The 25,091-nt window shown below is 37.8% G+C and overlaps 1 protein-coding gene across 2 annotated transcripts in view; it reads left to right on the top strand.

Moving 5' to 3' along the window:
* The window catches only part of COL11A1 (collagen type XI alpha 1 chain), a 165,482-nt gene that overhangs the window by 66,086 nt on the left and 74,305 nt on the right, over positions 1-25,091 (top strand). For both annotated transcript variants that reach the window (XM_075156450.1, XM_075156448.1), the window contains 17 exons: positions 771-845; positions 2,920-3,003; positions 3,256-3,312; positions 7,138-7,191; positions 8,564-8,617; positions 8,732-8,785; positions 9,373-9,426; positions 12,643-12,696; positions 12,809-12,853; positions 14,209-14,262; positions 14,351-14,395; positions 14,831-14,884; positions 15,353-15,397; positions 16,794-16,847; positions 19,737-19,781; positions 22,631-22,684; positions 22,766-22,810. In XM_075156450.1, coding sequence (XP_075012551.1) covers positions 771-845; positions 2,920-3,003; positions 3,256-3,312; positions 7,138-7,191; positions 8,564-8,617; positions 8,732-8,785; positions 9,373-9,426; positions 12,643-12,696; positions 12,809-12,853; positions 14,209-14,262; positions 14,351-14,395; positions 14,831-14,884; positions 15,353-15,397; positions 16,794-16,847; positions 19,737-19,781; positions 22,631-22,684; positions 22,766-22,810 — 927 coding nt within the window. The remainder of the gene's footprint in view (positions 1-770; positions 846-2,919; positions 3,004-3,255; positions 3,313-7,137; positions 7,192-8,563; positions 8,618-8,731; positions 8,786-9,372; positions 9,427-12,642; positions 12,697-12,808; positions 12,854-14,208; positions 14,263-14,350; positions 14,396-14,830; positions 14,885-15,352; positions 15,398-16,793; positions 16,848-19,736; positions 19,782-22,630; positions 22,685-22,765; positions 22,811-25,091) is intronic.

Here is a 25,091-nt window from a genome sequence, read left to right as displayed (position 1 = left end):
AACCCTGCAGAGAGTCATGCTGGTGAATGAGTACTTTGTTTGGCAGACATGCAGCAGGTAAATGAGCACTCCTGATGCGGGTCCTTCCTGCCCTTGACAGCTTCAGCTAGGAAAAATGCAGCATGCAAATTGCTGGGAGGGAAGGTGCAATTATAAATCTAACTGTTGTCACAACAGCAATATTTATCTATGCAGCATGTTGGATCAATAATCATGAGCATCATGTACACAGATTTGTACGTTTCTTCAACTCCGTCTTACACAAAAACTTTAGCTCTTTTTTAACTGTAAGGGAGAATTAGATTTCATAAAAAATGGATTTCAAGTCATAGCTGCAGGACTTATGTAGCCTTTGAAAATTAAGCCTACTCAAAGGGTTTAAAAAGAATCAGCAGTGTTAGTTCTCTATATCAAATAAAGCAACCACTGGAACACAATGCAAATCTCAGCTAAACCCAACCTATGAAATCATGAGCAGAGCCTCCGTAATTAGGTACTCTGTACTCCATTTTTTAATATAATTTGTAAGTAAAATAATTAAAGAGGATAGCTTTCTTCCATATTGCTGAATGTCTTCCCCAAAGTCAGTTCTTTAATTACCTCACTAATAATGGATAACATTCCCAAACCATTTGCAAAGAGAGTATTAAACCTCCAAGTGCGTCATTATGAATACGAGTGTAAGTGTGTGCGGGTGACCCAAAAGGTTTATCTTATATAACTATCTTTTTGTTCTCATCCCTTTTTCTCTCATCCCTTTGTTCTCTTAGGGTCCACCTGGTCGCCCTGGTCTCCCTGGTGCTGATGGTTTAGCAGGTCCCCCAGGTACCATGTTAATGTTGCCGGTAAGTTGTATTATGATTACAGGGTAGCCAGCCTCCAAAAAGAGGAAGTGTGTTTCAAGAAATGTATAGGTGTTTTCTTTTTTCATCTGATTTTGTCTTTGGAATGAGAGATGATACAGAGTTTCTTGTATGGAGTAAGCATTTGAAGATCATATGGTACCTTTTTTCCTCAAACAAAACATATGCTTTAGCTCCTGCATGGCTGCTGGATTGGAACCTATGTGAACGTATTACACTCACTGAAATCCTCCTTATATTTTCAACAGTAACTATTATTTGCTACTATATGTCCTAAACAAGGAGTTTGCTGTTGTACAAAGGGCATGTACTCCCAGCAGGCGTGTGTGCTTTCAAGTCTCCTTGACATGGAGAATTTTAAGCATTCCATGCTGAAAATTGGACTTCAGTGTCCTCTTTGAAGAGTCAGTGCATCCTTTGAATAGAAATATATACACATAGCCAGCTCTGCTCCCACTGGAGTCAAAGCAAAACACCATCTGTTTTAGCAGGTGGAGGAACAAGCCCAAAGCTGTTAAAGTATCTTGCAGCTTTGTGGTATGAAAAGTACTATATGCATGGAATTCATTATTCCTAAGTATATGTGTGTATGTGAAAGCTCTCATGAGTACTACCATCCCAGAGAATTGATAAACCAACTGTAAATGAAGGGGCAGTATTTTTGATAAGTAAAGCAAAGTAAGTAAAAAGTCTCGGAGCTGTAGTTGCTGCAGTTCTGATACAGGAGGCAGGACTCCATCAGTGAGGAAAGGATGATTTTGTAAAGTTTATTTTCTATTTATAAAACAATCAATGGAAGTTTATTAAAATAAGCTAATGTTTTGACCTCGTGGTTACACCAAGTTCTGTTATCGCAGCTGGCTGTGTAACAGAAATATTCGTTTACCAATAATTAGTTGATGGAAAAATGCCATTTACTCCTCAGGGGAATTATTCCCAAGTCATTCTTCCATTTGTAATTGCTGTATCAGTTTGCTCCATTAAAGGTAGTAAATGTGGACTAATACTTAACCTATCGGTCACTTTGGAAAATCTCACTAGCTTTATTTTTAGATGTTAATGAGTCTTACCACAAGTGATTTACCAAGTCAAACCTGAAATTTCTCAGGAAGGAAGAAATGGCTTCAAGTGTCCCAAATTCAAGCCTAGCAGTTTAACCACCATCCGGAATTCTTCTTGATTCCGTGTTATATGGATCCCTACAAACCACCTGGGCTCCTTTCAAATGATAGAAGGCTTGGTAGTTCTCTTCTCATTTTAGAAAAAGTCAGGTGCTCATTTGTGGGGGCTTAAAGCAATAAGTTTTCCATCACTTTCCAAAAAAATCCTTCCATTCTGATAATAATAAGATTGCAGGAGAAAGACCTCAGTTACCGTGCCAACTCTGGGTGTAGGCAAACTGAACAAACTGTTCTGTGCAGCGAAAGATTCATGGCCCTGATATCTAGTGTGCCTATGCCATACCTTTGGAAAGCCATGCTTCTTGTTGCAGCTTAGTGTCTCTGCAAAGCTTCTGCTAGGAGTTTCATGAGCAATAACAGTCCAGGAGTGCAGCAATGAGTACTTAAATTTTATTCTGTAATTTATTTTGAAATTGTCAGAAATGACACAAAACTGTTTCATTTTAGATACCAAACATTTTTCAAATTAAAGTCTGCCTTAAATTGAATTGCATTTTTCTGTGAGTAGCTACCAATGTACAGAGAGTTAATTTTGATACATATTTTTAATGAGGTTTTGCAGATAACTAGAGTCTATTTTGGCCTCTTTTTGAAACAAACAAACAAGCAAACAAAATGAAAACCCAAATCCTATGAAATCAAGAAAATGTTTGCTCATAAGGGATTAGATTTGCACTTCAGTTCTAAACCATTACCAATGACTTAATATTCATGCTGGATCCAGTGGCCTCAATGCAGCAGTCTTCTGAAGTTAGTGGAATGAACTAAAGACTGAGACCCTGTGTCTTTGAAGTGGTTTACAGAGTTGTAGTGAATAACAAGTACGGTTTTAATTTGATAAATTCTGAATCCTTTTCTTGTTTTGATACTTGCAGTTCCGCTTTGGTGGAGATGGTGAGAAGGGCCCAACAATCTCAGCTCAGGAAGCTCAAGCACAAGCTATTCTTCAGCAAGCTAGGGTGAGCACAAGGAGCCTGCAGACAAAACTGCCACAGGGGTAGAGCTCAAAAAAAATTTCCATTTTATATCATGCAGGATGTGAAGTAAAGAGCTCTAAGCATCATCTCATCACAGTATTATCTTTATTGACAACTAAGTCAGTGATGGGGGCTATTTGCTAATGCATTATGAAATTGTATTAATATAGAATTTGTATGCTGGCTGGCAGCTTTTTCTTCATACCTGTTGTTTTGTTCTGTTTGTTTTCTCAGATTGCTATGAGAGGTCCACCTGGTCCCATGGGACTCACTGGAAGACCAGGTCCTGTGGTATGTAAACAAAACAGGGGCACAGGTTTAAGAACATGGTAACACAAGTCCATGGATCTCATTCTGGCCTTGCCTATACCTCTGTATTTGTACTTATTTTACTTGAAAATAAACTGATATAATTAAAGCCATAGTTTGTATTCTTATTCAAGGTCTGTAATGCAATCTGAATACTAAATCAGTTTTTATTGTAGATTTTGGGGGGGGGTTGGATAGAGCACACGGGTAGACTTACAAAACTAGCGAATAGTTTTACATAAATAACTACATATGCCCCTACAGTCAGTCATCTCTGTAATAATATTTACAAAATTTCTTGTGGTAAATTTTTCACAACAGTTTTTCTGATGGCATGCAAAACAACTTTTTGATCACATATAGGTTTGCCTCTGTAATCCCTAGAAACACTTTAAAAGGATAATACTCGCAATGAAAGAATAAAACCAGGTAGGAAGCTCAGCAAGCCAAAACCACCTGATCAATCTTGCAGTTGTAATTTCCTCTTTTAGGAAATGGATACTTTTCAGACTCAATAGTCCACTAAATGGCGTAATTTAGCATTTACCATCTTTCAAAAAGCTATTCTAAAGTATCTGTACCGTGATATAAAATAACAAATGCTGCAGCCGAGATCATAAGCTTTGTAGAAGACTAGTCTTTTCTAAATTTCTCCCAGGTGATTGTATTTATCCTCTGATGTAGAGTGAAATTTTCTCTACAGCTAATACAGCATCCATATTTGAAAGATCCACTTAATTTGGAAACTGTTATATTGTCTACTGTGATGGCACAGCTAGATTGGCAAATATTTTGCCTCTTAAATTTTGATCTATGTCTGCTGTAATTTTTATTTGTATTGTCATTATGGTGATGGATGCAGAGAGTAATGTTAGCAGTTTTCATTAGATCAGACAAGCATGTAGTTGTAAAACACAGACAAGAATACAATTGTGCTATTGAGAAATGAAAACAAGTGATCACTGGGTAACCAAGAGAAAAGGATGAAGCAAGTTCCTATTGGTTTATTGTGTGAAGAAAAAGTGACTGCAGAGATATGTCAGTCACAACTGTAGTAGCACAGATAGAAGACAGCAACAGAAGTTGCTGGAAGCCACTTGGTTTTCTCCTTGCCTCAGAATGCAATAGCATTTTCCTCCAAAGTAGTTTCCTTCCACTCATTCCAGTTGTGGAGATTTGGTCATAACTTAGAAGTGGTGAGACTATAGAATAAGAAATATGATTCCTTTCCCTTCTTTTGCTCTTCTTTCCTTCTTTAATGCGATGCTTCAGCGACAGCCCATTACTGAACAGTAACAATCAAGTCCTCCCCTTCCAACCTCCTCTTTTTCCCTCTCATCCTCACCCCCTTTAATGTACAGTTAATTTGAAAGCAGCACATGTCTGTTAATTTGAAAGCAGGAGAGGCAGATGGACAAACATGACTATAGCATCCTACTACTACCAACAGAAAATACTGGCCAGGTTATTGTCCACCTCATTGTGTATAATTATAGCAGCACAATGCAACGGAAGGGGTGCCTCAGTGGCTCTTGCTTCTATTCCCTCCAGTGACCACTTCTATTAAAAAGAAAACCCAGGGGGACATAAGATAATTACATACTGTTGAAAGAATATTTTAGAGAGCATAAGAATACGCTGGATCGTGTTCTTCCCTGATCCTAGCAGCTTATCATTCTCTTCAGTGACTCTTGAAAGCTACATGATACTAAAACTGTTCTAAGTTGTATTCTCGGTTGGCTTGGTAGTGCTTTGCCTCATCTTCATATAGCATCAAAAAATCTGTTCCAGATTATGCTGTGCTCCAGACTGGCCAGTCTCATGAACCCGGTCTGTTTATCTAGGTAAATTTACAGTTTTCAGGTAAATTTTAGCTAAATATCCCACCAGAATCTCACTTGGTCCCCAGAAACAGAAATCACTGGGTTTTACTTATATTTTTAAGCAGACCTATACAAAAGCAATTCTTTTCTAGAGTAATTCTTCCAAAGTAAATAGTTGCTACCAAGCATAGAATTTGTCTCACGGATTCCTGATTGATCATGATTAGGTATGCAATATTTACAAACAGTCAAACATGTTGGGTCTATTTAACAAACTAATACACTATTTCCAGCAGTGTATTTAAATCAAGAGACCAGTCTATACAGACAAAATAACTATAGAGCTGCTGTAAGCAAAGAATTCGTTTGTAAAGTCTGGTATAATATTGACAGTGGGTTGTACACCTTTAGCTGAGGTATAACCTGGCGTCATACTCATGCTTTCATTTTTTAAAAGCCTTCATGAATTTCTGCATGCAAAGTTCAACAAATGAATAATATTAATAGTTGTTTTGCTTCTAAGCCACCAGGAGGCTCTAGAAATCCAACTCTTTGATCTGGCAACGTTTTTGGCCTACAGTTCCAGAAGCAACTACAGATTCTTGGTCTGTCAATTGTTTGTGTGCCCAGCTTATTTTAAGAATTAAATAGCTGGAGCTTTTACTCTTAATATGAATTGTATTTTGTTAAATTATTAGTAGCCAGTAAGATACATTTAGAAACATACCAGTTATTAAAAGTCTTAAACATAACACTGTCAAAGCCCCAGTCTAGCTTCAACTGAGTCTGGAGTTCACATGCTTAATTAACATAGACTACAAAATAAATTTCTGCCTACAGATATTAAATGTAATCAATTGTATTACTGAAAAGCAGAGCCAACATCAGGCAAAGCCAGAGACAGTCATCACCTACCAAAGCCACTGTTCTCTCTACTGCAAGTACTAGCTCAGGATCTCATTTTCAATTTGCTTAGGACTTGGTTCAATACCTGCACGGTCAGTGGGAATCTTTCCACTCCAGGATGCTAGACTCAGCACTAAGCCAAGCCATGAGACCACTTCTTTCTTTGGATGGCCACTATGTTGAATAAAGGAGGATTACCCGTTTTCTAAGGTCTGCAAGATTCGTTTCATATTAAATACATACATTTGGTCACGACCTGTTTCAGAGGTCAGAAATACAAAAATTCTTTTGCCCATAATAGTAAACTCCAGTATGTTCCTTCCCTGAGCCTGTATTCTACGTGAGCATGTAAAGATTTTTTGTTTTGTTTTGTTTTGTGAGACCACTATTAAGAAAACACAAACTTACTTTGACTACTTCTGCCCCAAATTCCATGTACAATATCTTACCCTGGATGAAGATCTGTTTTAGATCTGTTTATGACTAAAATTTACTCTGAAAATCTGTATCACCATTTAATGATAGTAAAGAGATTCAGTTATATTGATTTTCCACTTCTTCAGGGCCAGATGCACGAAGACCTTGATTAAAACATCACTGACGTTCATGATGAGATTAGGCAGGGTATTTTTCATTTACTATAGTGATCTTTGGATTGAACTCCAAGACTCCATTATTTTCTGTACAACACAGAAATAGATAAAGGTGAAAAGAGGTGGCTTTCATTTCTGTTGCCTTCCCTACAGCAGATGCACTTCTGTTGGCATGACTTATGTTCTTACTGTGCTCATATTTAGCTCTCAAATATTAATATACATCAAAGGGTTACATTTGATCCCATTCAAATTGATGGGAGTTTTCTTTGGTAATAAAAAGATTTTTGGCCCAGTTAGGCCCAGTGTTTAGACAATGATATAACAGGGTATATCTGCAGATTCAAATGGTGAATTCACACCTCCTAATGAATAGAAGATTGTTTGTTTTTTCTCCCTGTAATTAATGTGTAGAAATAGATAGTAACATTAATTTAAAGAGGTTTTTGTATATTAAAACAATATGTTTTGCTTTTTTCATCAAGGGTGGACCTGGAGCAGCAGGTGCTAAGGGTGAAAGTGGTGAACCAGGTCCCCAGGTACAATAATATTGCCTGTTATGTTTGAGCTTGTTTATCTGTAAGAAAATGCATTCATATCACTTAGAAGAAATCAATCAATGAAATGCTCTCCACGTGCAATTGAAGAAAAATAGCTTTTACAATACTATCCTAATTAAATGGAATAGCTTGATTGTTCATTTTGAAATATGAAAGTAACTATATAACAAAGAGCAATCACACGTAGAGTGCCATCACTTGAAGCCTGTTTTTGTCACTTCAGGCTCTTTTCTCTGTTAAATAATCATATGTCAGTCTCTAGTTGTATGACCTTGGGCTCTGATCTTATCAGATCTCATAAGGTGAGAGAGGTTGAATTTAGTTGGTAATTAAACAGGATATTTTCAAGACGTGACATAGCAAGAATAAGTCTTCAGGAATCAGTGCATGCTCTTCTTCTCAGCTTACTATTATATCAGCTCCTGTGCAGTGATGTTAGAGTACTGAAACACGCTGAAATCTTTCAGCTTAAACATAAAAGTAATAGGGCGTTCTTAAAGAAATCATGATAGGAGTCTCTGGAACAATGATTTTGCCAGATCTCAAGTGATATCATGGATTCGCTACATATTATTAAGTGCCTGTCTTAAAACTCCACACGAATACTTGCAGAAGAAAAATAAAGCAATTAAACAAAAAATCATTCTGAACAGCTAGTCAGTCTTCCAGTTTGCTTACTTACATTTTTAGTATTTTTTTTCCTCCTACTCAGTATTTTTGGATGGCTAGTCCTTACCATTGCTATTTTCACCTGAAGAAGTTGCATTTGGATGGGGGATGAGAAAGCTTCCATAGAAACATATGACCACACAGTTGTCAGTGAAAGTTACATGTATTTGAAAACTGGAATTAGGTTTTTCAGTTTGGGATAATTTGGTCTCCCTCTAGTTAAAACTGTCCTGTGTAAAGCTAAGAGCATGTGAGCTGTTTACCAGCACAACTCATGTTTGTGTATGTTAGGGATCTGAAATAAGTACTCTTTAGTTTTCATCAAATAATTATTATGTGACTAAAATAATTTTCGCATGAGAGGAAGAAGGGTTTTCAAACCACAGGACTCAAATCTTCAAAGCCATTAAAAGAGTGTAAGAAGCTTTTATGTTAAAAGGACCAATTATGCCATGTATAGTGCTATCTCCTGAAAACTAGTGTTAAAATTGGTAGTGCTAAGGGCAGTTTGGATGCCCACGTTCTATTAAAACTAATGGGAATTTGGAAACCAGAATCCATCTCCTGGGAAAAAATGCATCTTTGTGTATAAAAAAATCTTATCTTGTTCTTTAGGTGAGATGTTTAACTAGCTTTTTGCTGACATGAATGTGATTCTAAGAATTACACTCTTTAAATTCAGGGTCCTCGTGGTGTTCAAGGTGCCCCTGGTCCAAGTGGCAAAGCTGGCAAAAGGGTAGGTAGCGTATGGATCAATCCTGCTCTGGGTAAATAGTTTCTATATAAATATATTTAAATATTAACTGATTCCACTGCATTTTCAAATGTTTGCCCCTTTGGGTTTTTGCAGGGACGTCCTGGAGCTGACGGTGCCAGAGGAATGCCAGGAGAACCTGGTGCAAAGGTAAATAATAATGAGGCTTTATTTCAGTCTTCAAATGGGCTAGACAGATTTTGTGTAGGTACCACAGTTTCTTCCAGGCCAACCCAAAATTCTTCTCTCAAGTGAAAATACTGAGGTTTCAGGTAGCTGGGTCAGATGCAAAAGCTGAGAATGAATCATCCATTTAAAATATGGTAATTAATGGTAATGGCTAGCAGTCTGACCTTGAAATAACTTAATTTTGGGGGCATGATTCCTATCCCTCTCAGTCAGTTTCTAGTTACAGAGTATCAATAATAGTAAAGTCAGTTTTGCAACTACAAAGTGCAGCTAGAATCAAGCTTTTCATTTCAATGTAGACTTCTTTTTATAAATAGCATAATTACAGCACAGTCAAAAAGTTGGTGTGGCATCTTCTCTTACTTTAATGCATAGAAGCTAACTTTATTAGTTTGATCTATGTGCTCCCCTCCATGTGTTTAATTCAATAATAAAAGTGTACATATAACCAAGGGTAGAAATTAACTTCTAGAGGGAAGGCACAATTTATTCAGAGTAATACAGAATGTAATAGTCATTTACTAAAGCTGTGATTTCTTCTTTCCTAGGGTGACAGAGGATTTGATGGTCTTCCTGGCCTCCCTGGTGACAAAGGTAACAGGGTAAGAAAAACATATATTTATACAAGAACAAATTCATACCATCACAGAAATAATGCACTGTTCATTAAGAATAGCACTAAGGACTATGGGGAAAGTTAAAACAGAATGTCAGCTTTTCACACTACAGAATAATATCTATGTTGTCAGGTAATGTATTCCTCATGAAACATTTTAGTAATATCAATCAAGAGACAACAACTCATATATATATAAAAATGATTTAAATATATTTTCAGAATTCAGATCACATCTTCAGCTAGGTTTTGCTCTAATTTTTCTTAGTTAAGGAATTTGCCTGTTGGATTTAAAGTGATTGTTAAAGGAAATAGTAGTAGGAAAAGGAAATTAGCATGAAGTTTTTGTATCAGCAGCACGACAAATTTTAACCTGCTGAGAAGCTTGCTCAAAAAATGCATTTGAATATTTGAATTGCAAACTGAATTGTTTAGTGTGGCTTATTCCAACAACTGCAGCTTAAAGAAAGATCGGAGTCAGGTTAGATAAGTTAGGAAAACTTGAAGTAATATTTAAAACAACTAATGCACTTGCTCCTTCTGTCCAATCTGTAGGATGAGACTGCATCTTTCCCTACAAAGTGTAGAAATAATCACAGCAGAGGATTTCTGCTTTAAATTATACCTCTAATGTAGATGCTAGTAACAACATACTCTACCGAATGTACCTCCCTTACCTGTTGTCCTGGTAAATGCAATGCACCATAAAAGAAACAGTGAGTGGGAATGTCAACAGAACCATTCCCATATGTGCTAAAGTTTGATGACCAAGGAATGATTTAGCTCTCACCCTTCAATGGGTTAGCACAGTTGGTGCACTTCCCAGAAAATCTCAACTGTGTTGACTACTGGCCCATAATGTAGTTCTTTGTAATAGCATCTAAGGATACTCTTTTGAGTTCTGTTTGCAATGGGAAAAGAACTTCTAGTGTCATACAGAAATGTCTTGATCCTCTTTCATCATTCCCTTTTATTTAAAGAGTGTAAAGCAATCAGCGCATCACATAATTGAAAGCCCGCTTGATCAGCAGGTGACCAGCAGAGGGGGTTAGACATTAAGCTCTTGCAACTACTTCACTCTTTGAAGGCTGAGCAGAAATTGGTTCACTCGGGGAATGTGTGTCTGCTTTCCAATCTGGAATACTAGAATTGTCTGTCTGTGTGGCCTTCCAAGTCATAAAGAAATTAATTTTTTTTGCAAATATTCTATTTGTTTCATACTCCCTAAACAAATAAAAAAAATAAAGGAATAGGTTTGGGTTGAAATTTGCAAAATAGTAATAAAAGTAATGACTTCTTTTCATAATTTCTTTCATCCCACTATTTAAAAACCACTGCATTCTCGTGTTTCTATGGAAATCTTCTGTAAAAGTACAAACTACGATCTTTCTGAAAGCAGCTCAATTCAAAGCCAGATCAGAGAGCTGTAGCATATAATGCAAATATTCAGTTCTCTTTGGCTTGCAATAAAGAGCACAGAAAGAAAGACAAGAGAAACACTTTTTCTGTTGTACTTCTGTTTCAGCTGTAAGAGAATTGATGTTGAAAACCCATAACTCTGGAGTAGAAGTTTTAGGACTACTTTTAGAATTAGTCATATTTGAACTATGAGTTGCAAATAGGATGTATCTCTGAAGTTATGCCTCTGTCAAACACAAGTTGTCAGACAGGAGTTACTGGATGAGATTCTCTGATTTCCAATGTAGGAGAGATCAGACCACATGGTGTAGTATTCCTTTTAGCCTCAATATCTATGACTTTGAACTTTTCTTGTTTAGATTTGCTGGATACATAACCCTTCTCCAGTACAAAAGTAAGACACTATATACTAGAAGAAAAAGTCTAAGGAAAAAGAAATTCAGGCTTTAACAGAACATTTGAAGGAAAGAATTAGAGAATTGAAGAACTGAGAATGCTGATAATGATAGGAACTGAATGCAAGCTCCTAATCTAACTCTAAGTGCCGTGTGATCGCAAGACAAGAAAGGTAGCCCTTGAGGGTATGAACTATTTCAATATTTGAAAGCTTAAGTCAATCTTCACCTGGATATTAATTGGAAGCCAGAGCACAGATCATGTGTCTCGTGTCATCTTTCAGGAGTGTCATTTAGCATGTAGAAAAACACATCCGCTCTGTCAGCGGATCACATTGAGTAGTTCCAAAACTTAGCAAAATATAGAAATTGCTGTATTAATTCATCTTACAAGTATGGAAGTGCCGTTCATAGAATTTCATTCTCTCCCATGCCTACTCGAAGAGGACAGACAAGCAGTAGAATAAAATCCTGACATCCCTAATATTAGATAGCTCTGGAGTAAGAGAGCAAGTTACCTAAAATTCCCTAGGAAAGTTTGAAAGAGTAAAGAATGGAGCCACTAAGGAGTGACTCCATTTATCTCTGCTAGGATCCGCAGCAGTGGTCAGGCTCCTTGGAGACACTGATAAAATTACAGAAAACTGCATGAATACTTGGTTGTTGTCCAATGCCAGAAGGAAGTCACAGTTTAAAAACCCGCTGCCCAGAAAGGGGTCAGTCAGTAGTGTTTGAGCTATGCAGCACACTAGTTCTCTTTAGAAATGGGGAAAGAAAAATAAATCCTAAAAATATGGTCCAGAATCTACTGAGGCTCTGCATGTATAGGCTTGAAAAGTCCCAGCCTCTCCCTGAGGAGAAATGTGGAAGTCTGGCTGCCTTCCAAAGCCTCAGACAAATCAGTCCCAAGGCTCTCAAGGACTGGTGCCAGGGTGTGTGGTTCTGAAAGGTGGTCAGTGCACTTTACCGTGCATATCCCAGGGCCCAGCAATTGGTTTATTAACTTCTGACCCATGTACACATGTCTTATTTTACTGGCAGTAATACATTGTGTAGGGGGAGAGGGAAGGTGCCGATGAGACAAAGAAAAACGTGGGTAACACTGCCTTTTGTAGCAGTAGTTTGTGTATGTTCTGGGGCCAAGAATAGTTAGAGAGTGAAATTTAACAAAGACAAATAGTTCATTGTTTCAATAATGTTCATTTGTTTTTATACTAACGTAATAAAAGACTTTACTGATTACTATAACCTACAGATTAGTATCATTGGGTCAAGACATGTTTTGACACATCAGACTTCAGCTAACACATTTGTTTTCATTTCCCTTCTCATCCATTATTGTTTCCAGCAACAGATGTATTATTTTAATGACTTTCCTTATTCTACAGGGAGACCGTGGCCCACAGGGACCTCCTGGCTTACCTGGTGAAGATGGATCAAGAGTAAGTTACTATTTACACAGTAAAATCTAGAGTGAATCCTCATGTAATGGGAATATGGTCATAATACATGTTCTTTTTTTCTAAAAATTCTATTCCCTCTATACAAAAACAGGGAGAAGATGGGGAAGTGGGACCAAGAGGTCTCCCAGGTGAAGCTGTAAGCAATGCTTTCTTATTCTTCTCTTTCTGTTACAAAAAAAAAGTCACTCTCAGATTTTTTTCCTTTCTATTGAACTGTTCTGAATTCCAGGTATAAAAATTACTGCATGTATGTGTATATAGAGTACTGATTCTGGCTGAAAAGCAAACAAATGAACAGTTTTTTTAGGGGTGAAACACTACTTGCAGGTTTAGAATTAAGTCAGGGATATATCCAGCCAAGTATACACAACTTCCAGAATCACAAAGGCTATTTCCTATCCTATTGTGTAAAATCAGTCACTGAAATCCTTGATACATGAGAATATAACCAAGCCCCTGTAGCTCTGAAAATATTTTCCAAACATCTATTTATTAGAAAATAAGGCCTGGCTTCTCCTCTTTTTCACACTTCTGTGCTTCAATTGTATATTTTTACACTTGTTTCACATACAGAATTTCCACTGCTGTCAGTAGGGATTCTGCAGGTGCTGTCACTGCAGAGCAGAGTTCTGCATTGCAGGCAAGAAATCACGCTTCAGAAAGGGGAATTTTACCCTAAATGTATGATATACTGCTGCCTACTCGCAAAGTAGGAAGAAGTCGCTACAGAGTCAGAATGTTAGTGATTTGTGATTATATCATACATGAAGAGATTGGAGACTCAGTCCTGCCTACTTTAGCAGTGTGACATGAATGATGACACAAATTATGAAAACTAATATTCATTTACATAGTATAAAGCCAAAAGATTATGTTATAGACCAAATCTTACTCACCTTATTTAGGAGAATAGCCCTTGTCTTTTGTGGAAGTTTTTAGGGGTAAGAAGAAAAAATCTGATTTTGGTTTCCAGAATGCCTTGCATTTATCATAATAAAATTATTAGTATTTTTAATTATTTATTGGATCTTTATTACAGATAAAAGCATTGGTTTGCATTTAGAATAGTAGTATAGAGTATGACAGACCATCATGTTTTCTAAAGACAGGAATACAAACGTATGCTACTATTCAGGGCAGACCTTCAGGCCAAGACACAGCTGAAACTTTAGTGGAAGATGCTGTGCCAATGTTCTGCACCAGGAAATATAAATAGTTATCTCCTACCGTTCTCTGAAATGACCATACAGCAGCTAAATCAAAGCTTGCCCTTCCACTGACATCCTGTTCAGACATATGGTGGCCTTCAGGAGAATCTCTTATCAGTGATTTTTTTCCTTTTTTCGTTTTTTTCTTTATCCCTCAACAATCATGCTGCCTTCCCTTCATCCTTCCTATGCCTTATGACATTCCTTGCCCAGTCCTGCTCCTGGGCCTCTCTTTGTTCAGGAAAAATCATGCAGGTGTTAATAAGTGTTTCTTCTCTTACAGGGTCCACGGGGATTACTGGGCCCCAGAGGTACACCTGGTCCCCCTGGACAACCTGTACGTATGAACTGGTTTGTATTGGCAATTTCCACAAGAAAAATGGAAGTCCATTGAAAGTTGCTCATGTTTATATTGTTTGTTGTAGGGCATTGCAGGTGTTGATGGACCTTCAGGCCCAAAAGGAAACATGGTGAGTAAGCTGGAAATTAAAAAGGGAGTGGATTCTAAGAATCCTTTCCACATTCTATCGTCCCTGCCACTATGCTATCCCTTCCATTTAATTAAACTTTTCTGTCAAAATATTCAGATTTATTATGATTTTACGTAGAAAAGAGAAGCCTTCTATACTTAGTTTTCAGCCAAAAGGCCTAACCATGCTTTCTCTCAAGCTCCTTTAGCATCATGGACTCCAGTCCTTAAGTCCTATGTGTGGGCTGTTATTGTCTATTAAAGAAAAGGCCGTGATATTCATTAGCATGAAAAAATATCACGCTCGATAGAAAGTTGGTTGTAGACTTTAAAGAGGGAGGAACAAAGATGAGTTTGTATTCCTTTTAGTCCTGACAATGAAGATCTGTAGTGCAGAAATGCAAACCTAATGCCCTGGTATTTTTTTGCATGGTAGGGTCCTCAAGGGGAACCAGGACCTCCTGGTCAGCAAGGAATCCCAGGCCCACAAGTAAGTGTAAAATAACTCTCAAGAAATACGATGTAATGATGTGCAGCAAATGTTTAATAAATGGAAATTACTAAAAGGTTAGCTTTTCATGTGCAAAACTGATAAAGCTTCAAGGATTTTATAAATAATACTGCAAATGTGCCAAGGGCAGTGGGAGCAGAGTTTTCAAGTAAGCTTTCAGAGGGATTTTTCATTCAGGAGAAAAATGACTCATTCAGTGTTCCTGGAATGCAGCAGGAATGGCCACACCTGGAGGAGGGTTCTGAATAGGATCTTGTTACAGACCTACTGCCAGAATAGTGGCTTGTGCAAAAGGCTCACACAAAACTCTTGATCTAACTCGTAAGGGGGAAAAAAAGGCCACTTATATTTGCCAGTATGTTTAAACAGATTAATGAGGGACCTTTAGTAGGGTGAATGTATGTATATTGTTCTCCCTGGTTTCTCACACTAGTTTCTTTTTAATAGGGGCTTCCTGGTCCGCAAGGTCCTATTGGACCTCCTGGTGAAAAAGTAAGTTACAGCATTATTCTGGTATTTCACAGTCAGTTCTGTGCAACACCTTGCTTAGGTGCTTAAAGGCTTTGCTATGTTTTAAAGAATAGTAACCTAAGATCTAAAAATTAGCGGATCTTCCTGAAATCATCAAGTAAATGAATAACCAACTGAGGCCTGGCTTTCCTCTCACCCACTTTTTCACAAGCATAATTTCCTCCTTTTATTTTGGATTAATTTTCCGTTATTGGCTTCTGAATCCCATCCACAACATTAAACAGTGTGTACTTGTATGTTAATTAATTTCACTGCAAGCTGTGAAAATTATTTTTATTAATCTCTTTTTTACCACAAAGTTTTAGCTACTCAAGTCTGATTCTGTTTTCTTTTTTCAAGGATTATATTTTGACATAACTCTGCAGTGTAATTGGCATACTGTAGTGTCACTTGGTGTTTTTTCCTGATCTATCTGTTTGTACATGTTCTTGTGGTTTGAAACACGTCTTCTGTTAATTTCAAAAATGGCACTATTGAATTTTACGCTAATTTTACTTTTCTCCCCTTTTTGCTGAATTCCCGCGCTGTTGATTCTTCTTTGATTTTGCTCCCCTTCACTCTTTAGTATATACTTTAGAAGAAATTTAAGGAGATTTTAGGAAACAATATACATGCTTTTAACCTGCCTGTGTGTTTAAGAAATATTACTCTAGCAAATTGGGCTATGTCCACAATATACACATTCCAGAGGCTTTCACAAATATGTACCACGCCTTTCAGCTATGAGCACTGGGATTCTGTAACCTGTAGTCTTTGCCTCTTCATCTTGTTGGTATCTTTCATATGGTGAATCCTTTTATTCCTGAAATTCTAAATAATAGTTAATTTTGTACACTGGAGAATTCTTCCCCACCTTTTGTTGTGTGTGTGCATGTTCATAGGGTAATTCCTGAAGCCTGTTCTCAGACAGCGCCTCATTGAAAAATATGGGTGATTTGTATTGGCTAAAGATTGTAAGAACTGGCCTTGCGCTTATATATTGTATGATAGTATCTTTCTGGGTTTAGTTTTGTCATATTTTTGATTTATCCCTGATATCCATATCAACGGATTTAGGTATAACTACATTTTATATCCTTAGCTCTTGGAGTTAAATGTATTGATATGGATGGGTTTTTCTTCCTTTTTCTTTCCTGTTTTTTTTTTTTTAATTATTATTATTTTTCTTATAGCTACTCTACACCTGGGGTGGGTTTACCAGTTGTTTTAACAGAGATTAAAAGACTAAAAAGATTTAAGGTGGTTTTTAGCTGGTTTAGGACATACCAGTCCTCAGCAAGAATGATCCTCCATCATCCTAGCAAATGATGGAATGTTCACTGTTGTTCTTAAGATGTGTCTCTGTTACTGCATTTAGGGACCTCAAGGCAAGCCTGGCCTTCCTGGCCTTCCTGGTTCTGATGGGCCTCCTGTAAGTAACCAAATATTTCATGCCTTGAATGTTTAAATACTTTTACCAAGTAATAAATATTTCTGGGTACCTGTGTTGCAAAAAGAAAATGGAGAGTAAAAGCACTGGTAGTCCTATAACAGCATTATAAAATCCATCTAAACCCCCTGTATCATTTGAGCTGTTAAAACTAAGAGAATTACATTTTTGAAGCAGCTGCTAAAAATAGCTGTGAGCTTTTAAAATGTGGTCCCAGATGATGAAATGCATCTGAAACATCTGCAGGGATGTGTAAATAACCTAACTGACACACAAAGGGCCAGATACTGTTTCACTGTAGTCCTACTATGGCAGTATGGCAAAGCAAATCATCTGTAAAAATGCTCACCACTTGTTTTCTGAGGAAACATAGAGTAAACTAGATCTTTCTCTGCTTCCTGACCTGAGGTGCATATTACGTGTTTGGGCTTCTTCTTTCATTGTCTACACTGGGACAGACCTAAGGTAAACTTTAGAATCTTGTGATCACTAAGGAATTCAGCTTAACTCTGAGGATGCATTCACTCACGTGAACAGAGAGTGTAAGCACCTGAGTAGCATTGCTTACAGTTCAGGCATTAAACTTAAATGTAATCATTGTTCATAATGACATTCGTATACATTAGTTTTCCTGCATCAAAAACATCATCTTTTATACCACCAAGAGCCATTAAACAGTCAGTGTGACTTCTGAGACTATCTCTCTCCTCCCCATGACATTTTCCCTTACAATTTTTCTTTTAGGTTAAATCTGCGTTTCTTAAACCTGACTTTCAGCAGGGTTTTGCTAGGATAAGAACAACAGAACTGACTGTAGGGGTTTCACTGCATAGATGCTTATACTACAAATACCCAGGGCTCTCACAATATCTCTTTTACCCGCCAAAGTACCATTTTCATGGAGAATGTTAAATACGCAATGATAGTCCAGATGGAAGTCTATATCTTGAATCATTGTCTAAACATTTGAACTTTCCCCCTTATTCTTTTCTGCATGCTGGGAACGATATTAATTTCCAAACATAAGCATTATTTTAAAATTTGCACCTTGTTAAACCTTAAAAGCAGAGGGGAAATGCTGTCAGAGATAATCGGGTGTTAGCACAAGTCTGTACCTGATATACATCCCTACTGTGGTGGGTCCCAGCTGTGTCCCCTCCCAGCTTCTTGCCTACCCCTAGCCTTCTCACTGAGGGGTTAGAATGGGACAAAAAGAAAACCTCCACGCTGTACAAACACTGTTCAGCAATAGCCAAAACACTGGTGTGTTGTCAACACAGTTTTAGTCACAAATCCAAAACACAGCACCATATGGGCTGCTTTGAAGAAAATTAACTCCATCCCAGCCAGACCCAGTACACCTACCCAAAATTATCTCCCTCATGCACAAGTAGGTTTGTTAAGAGGACGGGCAGGAGAGGCAGGTGAAACTAAGTCCATTCTAATTGACATGACCTCTTTACAACCATAGAATTACACTAGTGATTGAAGGCAATGAACAGTACCTTCCTGACTGCAATGAGCTTTGTAACTGCTCCTGTGATATCTGTGTTAAGATCAGGTGAAAGCTCAAGAGCATTTTTTCAAGAGACCAGGAAAATTCTTGCTATGCTATTTCATTTCACTTCTATGTGAGGAAACGTCCTTCTATTTTGAAGGCGAGACATTGTTAAAAGTGATATATTATACTGGAGTTAATGGAAATCTGAAGGGATACAAATATGCTCTTTAATAGCAGCATTTTTAAAGTCATTTAATGTTATAGAGACCTCTGATACTGGATGGAGATTTAAAATTTTGTACAGAAGAAAGCATATTCTAGGAGATTAGGATTAAACAACTGACATACGTACGTTTTAAAAAACAAATAAGAAATATTCAATGTTAGTAAGACAAACTCTTTAAAGGAAAATTAACAATCACTGGTAAGCAAGTATCAAACACTTTTTGTTTTAATAATTCTTTTAATAAAGAACATATTTTAAACTGTTTTCCAAGGCCAGAAAATTGAATATAAGCACCAGGAATTTGTCATAAAAGATTAACAGCCACATCAAAGTCATATCATATTTGACACACCGAAAACATTTTGGGATGTCAATGACACCAGAACATGAATGGTTTTAGTAACTGGCTACAAGTTAGGTGGGACCATGTGCTTGGTAAAACTGGAGATTTACTATGCTCCTCTAATAAGACTGACGAACATCAATAGAAAAAAGATTCCTGACTCATTCTCATAAACAATAATCTTCTATTAACCTTTAGTTTCATTAAATTGCCTTTAAATTTTGCAGCATTTTAGTGTAAATTTTGTAAGAAAAAAAAACAATGGATTGGTTAATGTTTTGAGCTCTGCAGTATTAACGTCAGTGATATAGAACAAAGACTAAGACATAAACATATTTTGGTTTAAAAGCAAGTCAAGGTTTAAAAGCAAGTCACAGTTTAAAACAAAGATATAGAATGTTAAAACTAGATCAGCCTTCTATTGGCTTTGCAACAAATTCCATAATCTTTTAAATAATTTTAGGAATGTCTTCATGCTGTAATATTAATCACCCTACTTGTTTCAAAATCAAATTTGGGAATGTCTTGCATTAAAAACCTCTTACTGCTGAAATAGAAGGGGTGATCAGGATATTCCTAAAAACATTAACATAACTATTGTCCAGCTTTTCCTTGTTATGAAATTAAATCAGTATTGAAAGGAAAATCTTTCCTCAAAATTTTCTGTGTGTGTGTTCTAATACAGAAGAAGGGTGATTAGTGACCTGAAATTCAAGTGTTTAAATAAGTGTGTTTTTATAATAAAATTTCCCTACCGAAAAATGAGTATTTTCCGAATCAGATACATTTCTCTTAAATCAGGGTCATCCTGGCAAAGAGGGTCAGTCTGGAGATAAAGGTGCATTGGTGAGTTTTAAAACTTTTCCATTTATTTACATAGCTTTCAAGAAAACCTTTGGCAGTTTTTCAGCTTTATGACACATTTGTTGCTCCAAGAACTGTTTAGGAAGATAACAGAAAACCCATGACACATTCGAAGCATTTGTGTGCAGACAAACATATTTATTATATTCTACGTATTATAGAGCTTCTAAATAATATAGAGGTTACTCTTTTAAAGTAAAATTGATTGTGGAGTTGACAGAATGGCAATCAATAAAAGTTGCATGCATTTCATATAAATAACTTGCAAATAGTTTGAGTTTACAATTCCATTGTATAGGGTACCCACTAGGGTTCTTTATAACCTTGGTTTTTGAAGATTTAGAAATGCATGCATACACATTGTATTTTTAGGTCACCTTCAAGTCAGTGACAGTGAAAAGTAATTTCTTTATTTCTTTATGAAGCACTGAAGGGTCTTGGGGCTCTTTAAAGCACTCTGCTTGCTCAATATTGACCCTTATTTGTCCAGAATAGCACCCTTTACAGCACCTGATATCAGTTTCAGTCGCAGTATTGATTTCAGTGGCAATACTAAAAGGTTGTATTCTGGACAAATAGGATGAATGAATGAATAGGACATTTCAGAAAGTACAATTCCACTGACACCAGCATATAGAATCATAGAATCATAGAATCATTAAGGTTGGAAAAGACCTCTAAGATCATCGTGTCCAACCATCAACCCAACACACCATGCCCACTACACCATGTCCCTAAGCGCCTCATCTACACGTCTTTTAAATACTTCCAGGGATGGTGACTCCACCACTTCCCTGGGCAGCCTGTTCCAAGGCCTGACCACTCTGTCAGTAAAGAAATTTCTCCTAATATCCAATCTAAACCTCCCTTGGCGCAACTTGAGGCCATTTCCTCTCGTCCTATCACTAGTTACTTGGGAGAAGAGACCAACACCCACCTCACTACAACCTCCTTTCAGGTAGTTGTAGAGCGCGATGAGGTCTCCCCTCAGCCTCCTCTTCTCCAGGCTAAACAACCCCAGTTCCCTCAGCCCCTCCTCATAAGACTTGTGCTCCAGGCCCTTCACCAGCTTCGTTGCCCTCCTCTGGACACGCTCCAGCACCTCCATGTCCTTCTCGTAGTGAGGGGCCCAAAACTGAACACAGTATTCGAGGTGCGGCCTCACCAGTGCCGAGTACAGGGGCACGATCACCTCCCTGCTCCTGCTGGCCACACTATTCCTGATACAGGCCAGGATGCCATTGGCCTTCTTGGCCACCTGGGCACACTGCCGGCTCATGTTCAGCCGGCTGTCAATCAGCACCCCCAGGCCCTTTTCCTCTGGGCAGCTTTCCAGCCACTCCTCCCCAAGCTTGTAGCGTTTCCTGGGGTTGTTGTGGCCGAAGTGCAGGACCCAGCACTTGGCCTTGTTGAACCTCATACAGTTGACCTCAGCCCATCGATCCAGCCTGTCCAGGTCCCTCTGCAGAGCCTTCCTACCCTCGAGCAGATCAACACTCCTGCCCAGCTTGGTGTCGTCTGCAAACTTACTGAGGGAGCACTCGATGCCCTCGTCCAGATCATTGATAAAGATATTGAACAGGACCGGCCCCAGTACTGAGCCCTGGGGAACACCGCTCGTGACCAGCCGCCAACTGGATTTAACTCTGTTCACCACAACTCTTTGGCCCCAGCCGTCCAGCCAGTTTTTTACCCAGCGAAGACTGCACCTGTCTAGGCCGTGAGCCGCCAGCTTCTCCAGGAGAATGCTGTGGGAGACAGTGTCAAAGGCTTTACTGAAGTCCAAGTAGACCACATCCACAGCCTTTCCCTCATCCACTAGGCGGGTCACCTGGTCATAGAAGGAGATCAGGTTGGTCAAGCAGGAAAATAAATATTACTATTTATCCAAAATGTTGTTATCTGTTAGAGGCTTGTAGATTTTATCCTGATTTCTTAAGAAAATACAGCTTACACAGAGCATTTATGTTGTGAAAGTACAGGTACATGACCACCTGTCTGTTGTTCCTTATGCCTTTTGAATTTACTGATCAATTTCAGCCAAAATTGATAGAAAATTTTATTTCTCAGAGATGTTAACAGTCTAAAGATTTTGTGAAAAGACACAGTTGGAAAGGGGAAAAAGACCTTATCAATGGCCCCATGAGGGAAAGACTTTGTTACCTGTCCATCTCAGACGTTGGAGAATCAACAAAGCAGACACAGATGTGTATGTTTCCAGGCTTCCTTGCTTCCACTGTTTACAGAACTCAGTTTCTTTAGACACCGCCAGCGGACTGCATAGTATCAAAGTTAAGCATCTTTAAAATGCTCAGCAAACACTAAATAACAGCATCCACACACCGGTCAGTATTGATAGCATCATGAGCCTTTTAGCTTTCAGGTTTGGAATCTCTTTTTTTTTAAAGACCATGATTTTTATTGTTATCGTTATTTTGATGTCTACTTTTGCCTTGTGTCATCATCATAATTACCATATAAATTTTCTCCAGTAAGACACCACTGGTTTCTAATTGGTGTCTTTTTGTTTGTTTGGTTGGTTGTTTGTTACATTTTTCCAATTACCATTGTTTCAGATAATTTATATTGTGGATAGATGTTTCCCAAATATACAAGTACAACCAAGTTCATAATTTTATTAATAGTTTTATAGCAACATTGAAGGGTGCTTTGTGATGCCATGACTTTTCTTAGTGGCAGGCAACGCAGTGTTATTTTGATGTCTCACACAAGACTGCTGCATTATAATGAAAGAATAAGAGTTACACTCGGAAGAGAACTGCTTGCTAACCACATACTGTACAAAGGTTCTTTACTCCAATATGTTTTAGGGGCCTCCAGGTCCTCAGGGTCCCATTGGCTATCCAGGTCCTCGTGGTGTAAAGGTAAGATTTAACTACTGGATTCCCCCCCCCATCCCTTTTTGAATATATGCATGTGGGTAATTCTTTATATACTTTCTTTAGGGAGCTGATGGTGTCCGTGGTCTCAAGGGATCCAAAGGTGAAAAGGTAAATCTGACTGCATTTAATTCCTTTCCCTTTTTCTATGTTCCTTATTTCACTGCAACATCTTCTACCTCCTTCACTGCAGTGTGTTTTCTCTTGCAGCAGTGGGTTTATTTTTGCCTTACCCTAAGGACATAGCAAGCCCAGTTCATAAAGCAGTGACCTTCATGGTTATTTACACTGGTACAAAGTGAATATAAAACCTTCAGTTATTAAAATGGTTTTGGATCATCTTCACACCAATTTAAGTAACTTCTCTCTGAGGTGCTTTTAAGTAGAGAATTAGACATCCCCTCTCTTGTTAATAGATACTGTAGTGGATACTGAAAAGCTTGTGCATCAGAGAGATTTGTGGTGATAGAGTATTATCTTTCTAGTGCTGTAGGCTAGATTTTGTATTTTTTGTGTACATCTTCCAATGGCTTTCTAGGTTCCAGGTGGTTTTGTCCCAGATCTTTGGCTTTGCCAAAGTGATGAAGAGCCCCAATCAGATGCATATGTATGAACATGAAGAAAGCTTTTACATCCCCCTGATACCATTAATTCTGTATGTAGAGCTCTTACTAGAGCAAACACCAACTACTGCGATCTCTACTGACTTCTGATGGTCTACAGTGGCTGAAATTACATCCAGTATTGGTTTAAATTCCTATTTTCCTCAGCACTCAGAATGAGAGACATAACACACACCATCAGTCATACCTCCTGACCATAGAGGCAAATTCAGCCTTGTGGCTCTGGTGGCTACTGTGTATATATTTATAGCTATTTTTAAAGCAGAAGACTCACTCTTGCCAAAAAGCCTTGGTTTCAGCACTAGAGATCTGTCTTTCAGGCTCAGATGCCGAGAGCTGCTGTACATTTTCAGACTTTCCTAAACCACTGTTTGTCTAGTCTGCATACTCATTTTAGACTTGCTCATTAAATCTAAGCAGAAAAAGAGTGTGTTTAATTCCTGTGGAGACTGGACAGTTCAAAAAAACCAGATTTTCTTGTGCCTTATTAAGTGATTAATACCCAGCTAGGACAAAATACAGGACTCATGTATAAAGGAGCTTAATATATATGTGTATATATATGTGTGTATCAATGACTACTGATTAGCATAATCTCCACAATATTTCTGTGCTCCTAAAAATTGATCTCAGTTGCAGTAAGACACTGAACTCTCCTGAATACCTCAAAAGGTCATACAAAGATATTTCATAGGTTGTTCTCACAGTGCTTTAAAGGTCTGTTACACAGCCCTTTTTTACTGAAATTATTCAGATGCCATTACATGGGGGAAAGCACTGTAAGATAAATAAACTGATCATTCAGGAAAGCCTCTATAGATCTGGAATGATCCCAGGGATATCAGAGGAGGTCCATCTCTGTACTGACCGTAAATGTTACTAGAACTCTTTAGCTATTTTATTTTTTGTTAACAGCAGAAGAGGAAATAGAGCATTCAGCTCTCTCCTCCTACATGGAATAAAATCAACCTCTTGTAGATCTCACTAGCTGAAACCTCACTATGAAAGCTGAAGAAGAGTTTCAGTTCATTTGGCAACTATTTGGTCAGCAGTTGGCACATGGTCAGTCCTTGCTGATATGTTGCAAAGTGTTCTCATATAATTATTACTGTCCATGGCCATAACTGAGCAACTTTTACAACTAAAGCTTTTTTTCATGTACTCTGCACTCTACCTTTTTCACCTCTCTCTAAATTTTAAGAAAGACCACCTTGAAATTTTAATCTATGTGATATAAGATGACCATATAAAGCTTAGATTTACGATCTAGAAAGCATGGGAAACCTGCTTTTAGAATGGTTTTTAGTATATTTTTTTCAATAAATCACAATGGGTTACCTCATCTTTTTTTACATTAACACATACTATTGAGCAACTATATTTGCTTGTTTGATTTTTTTTTATTTTTATTTTAATGTCTCCTCACCTATTTTGAGCTGTTTACCACTAGCAAATCTATTTCTATCATCCTTTTTAGGGTTATTTCTTGCATGCAGCATGACTACTTCTGAACAGCGTCAACATGGCTTTAGCCTTGCAATGTCTCAATTGCTGATCAGGGAGAAGATAAAGCTTTTATGGGCCCAGGAATGCAAAATGCAAACTTTTCAAAGTGAGGATGAAATAGAAAGCCTTTCTTGGTTTTTTTCAGTAATGTGGAGCACAGTATCACTCTTTCCTGGCTTTATTGACAGTTCAAATATTACTCAGATTCTAAGTCAGCAATATTATTTCAGCATATAAAAAACATAACAGCATCATAGTTAAAC

This window comes from Calonectris borealis, chromosome 8 (genome assembly GCF_964195595.1).
Source record: "Calonectris borealis chromosome 8, bCalBor7.hap1.2, whole genome shotgun sequence".
Classification (NCBI taxonomy): domain Eukaryota; kingdom Metazoa; phylum Chordata; class Aves; order Procellariiformes; family Procellariidae; genus Calonectris; species Calonectris borealis.
Note: the sequence above shows the minus strand (reverse complement) of the source record. Positions and strands in the feature narration are given on the sequence as shown.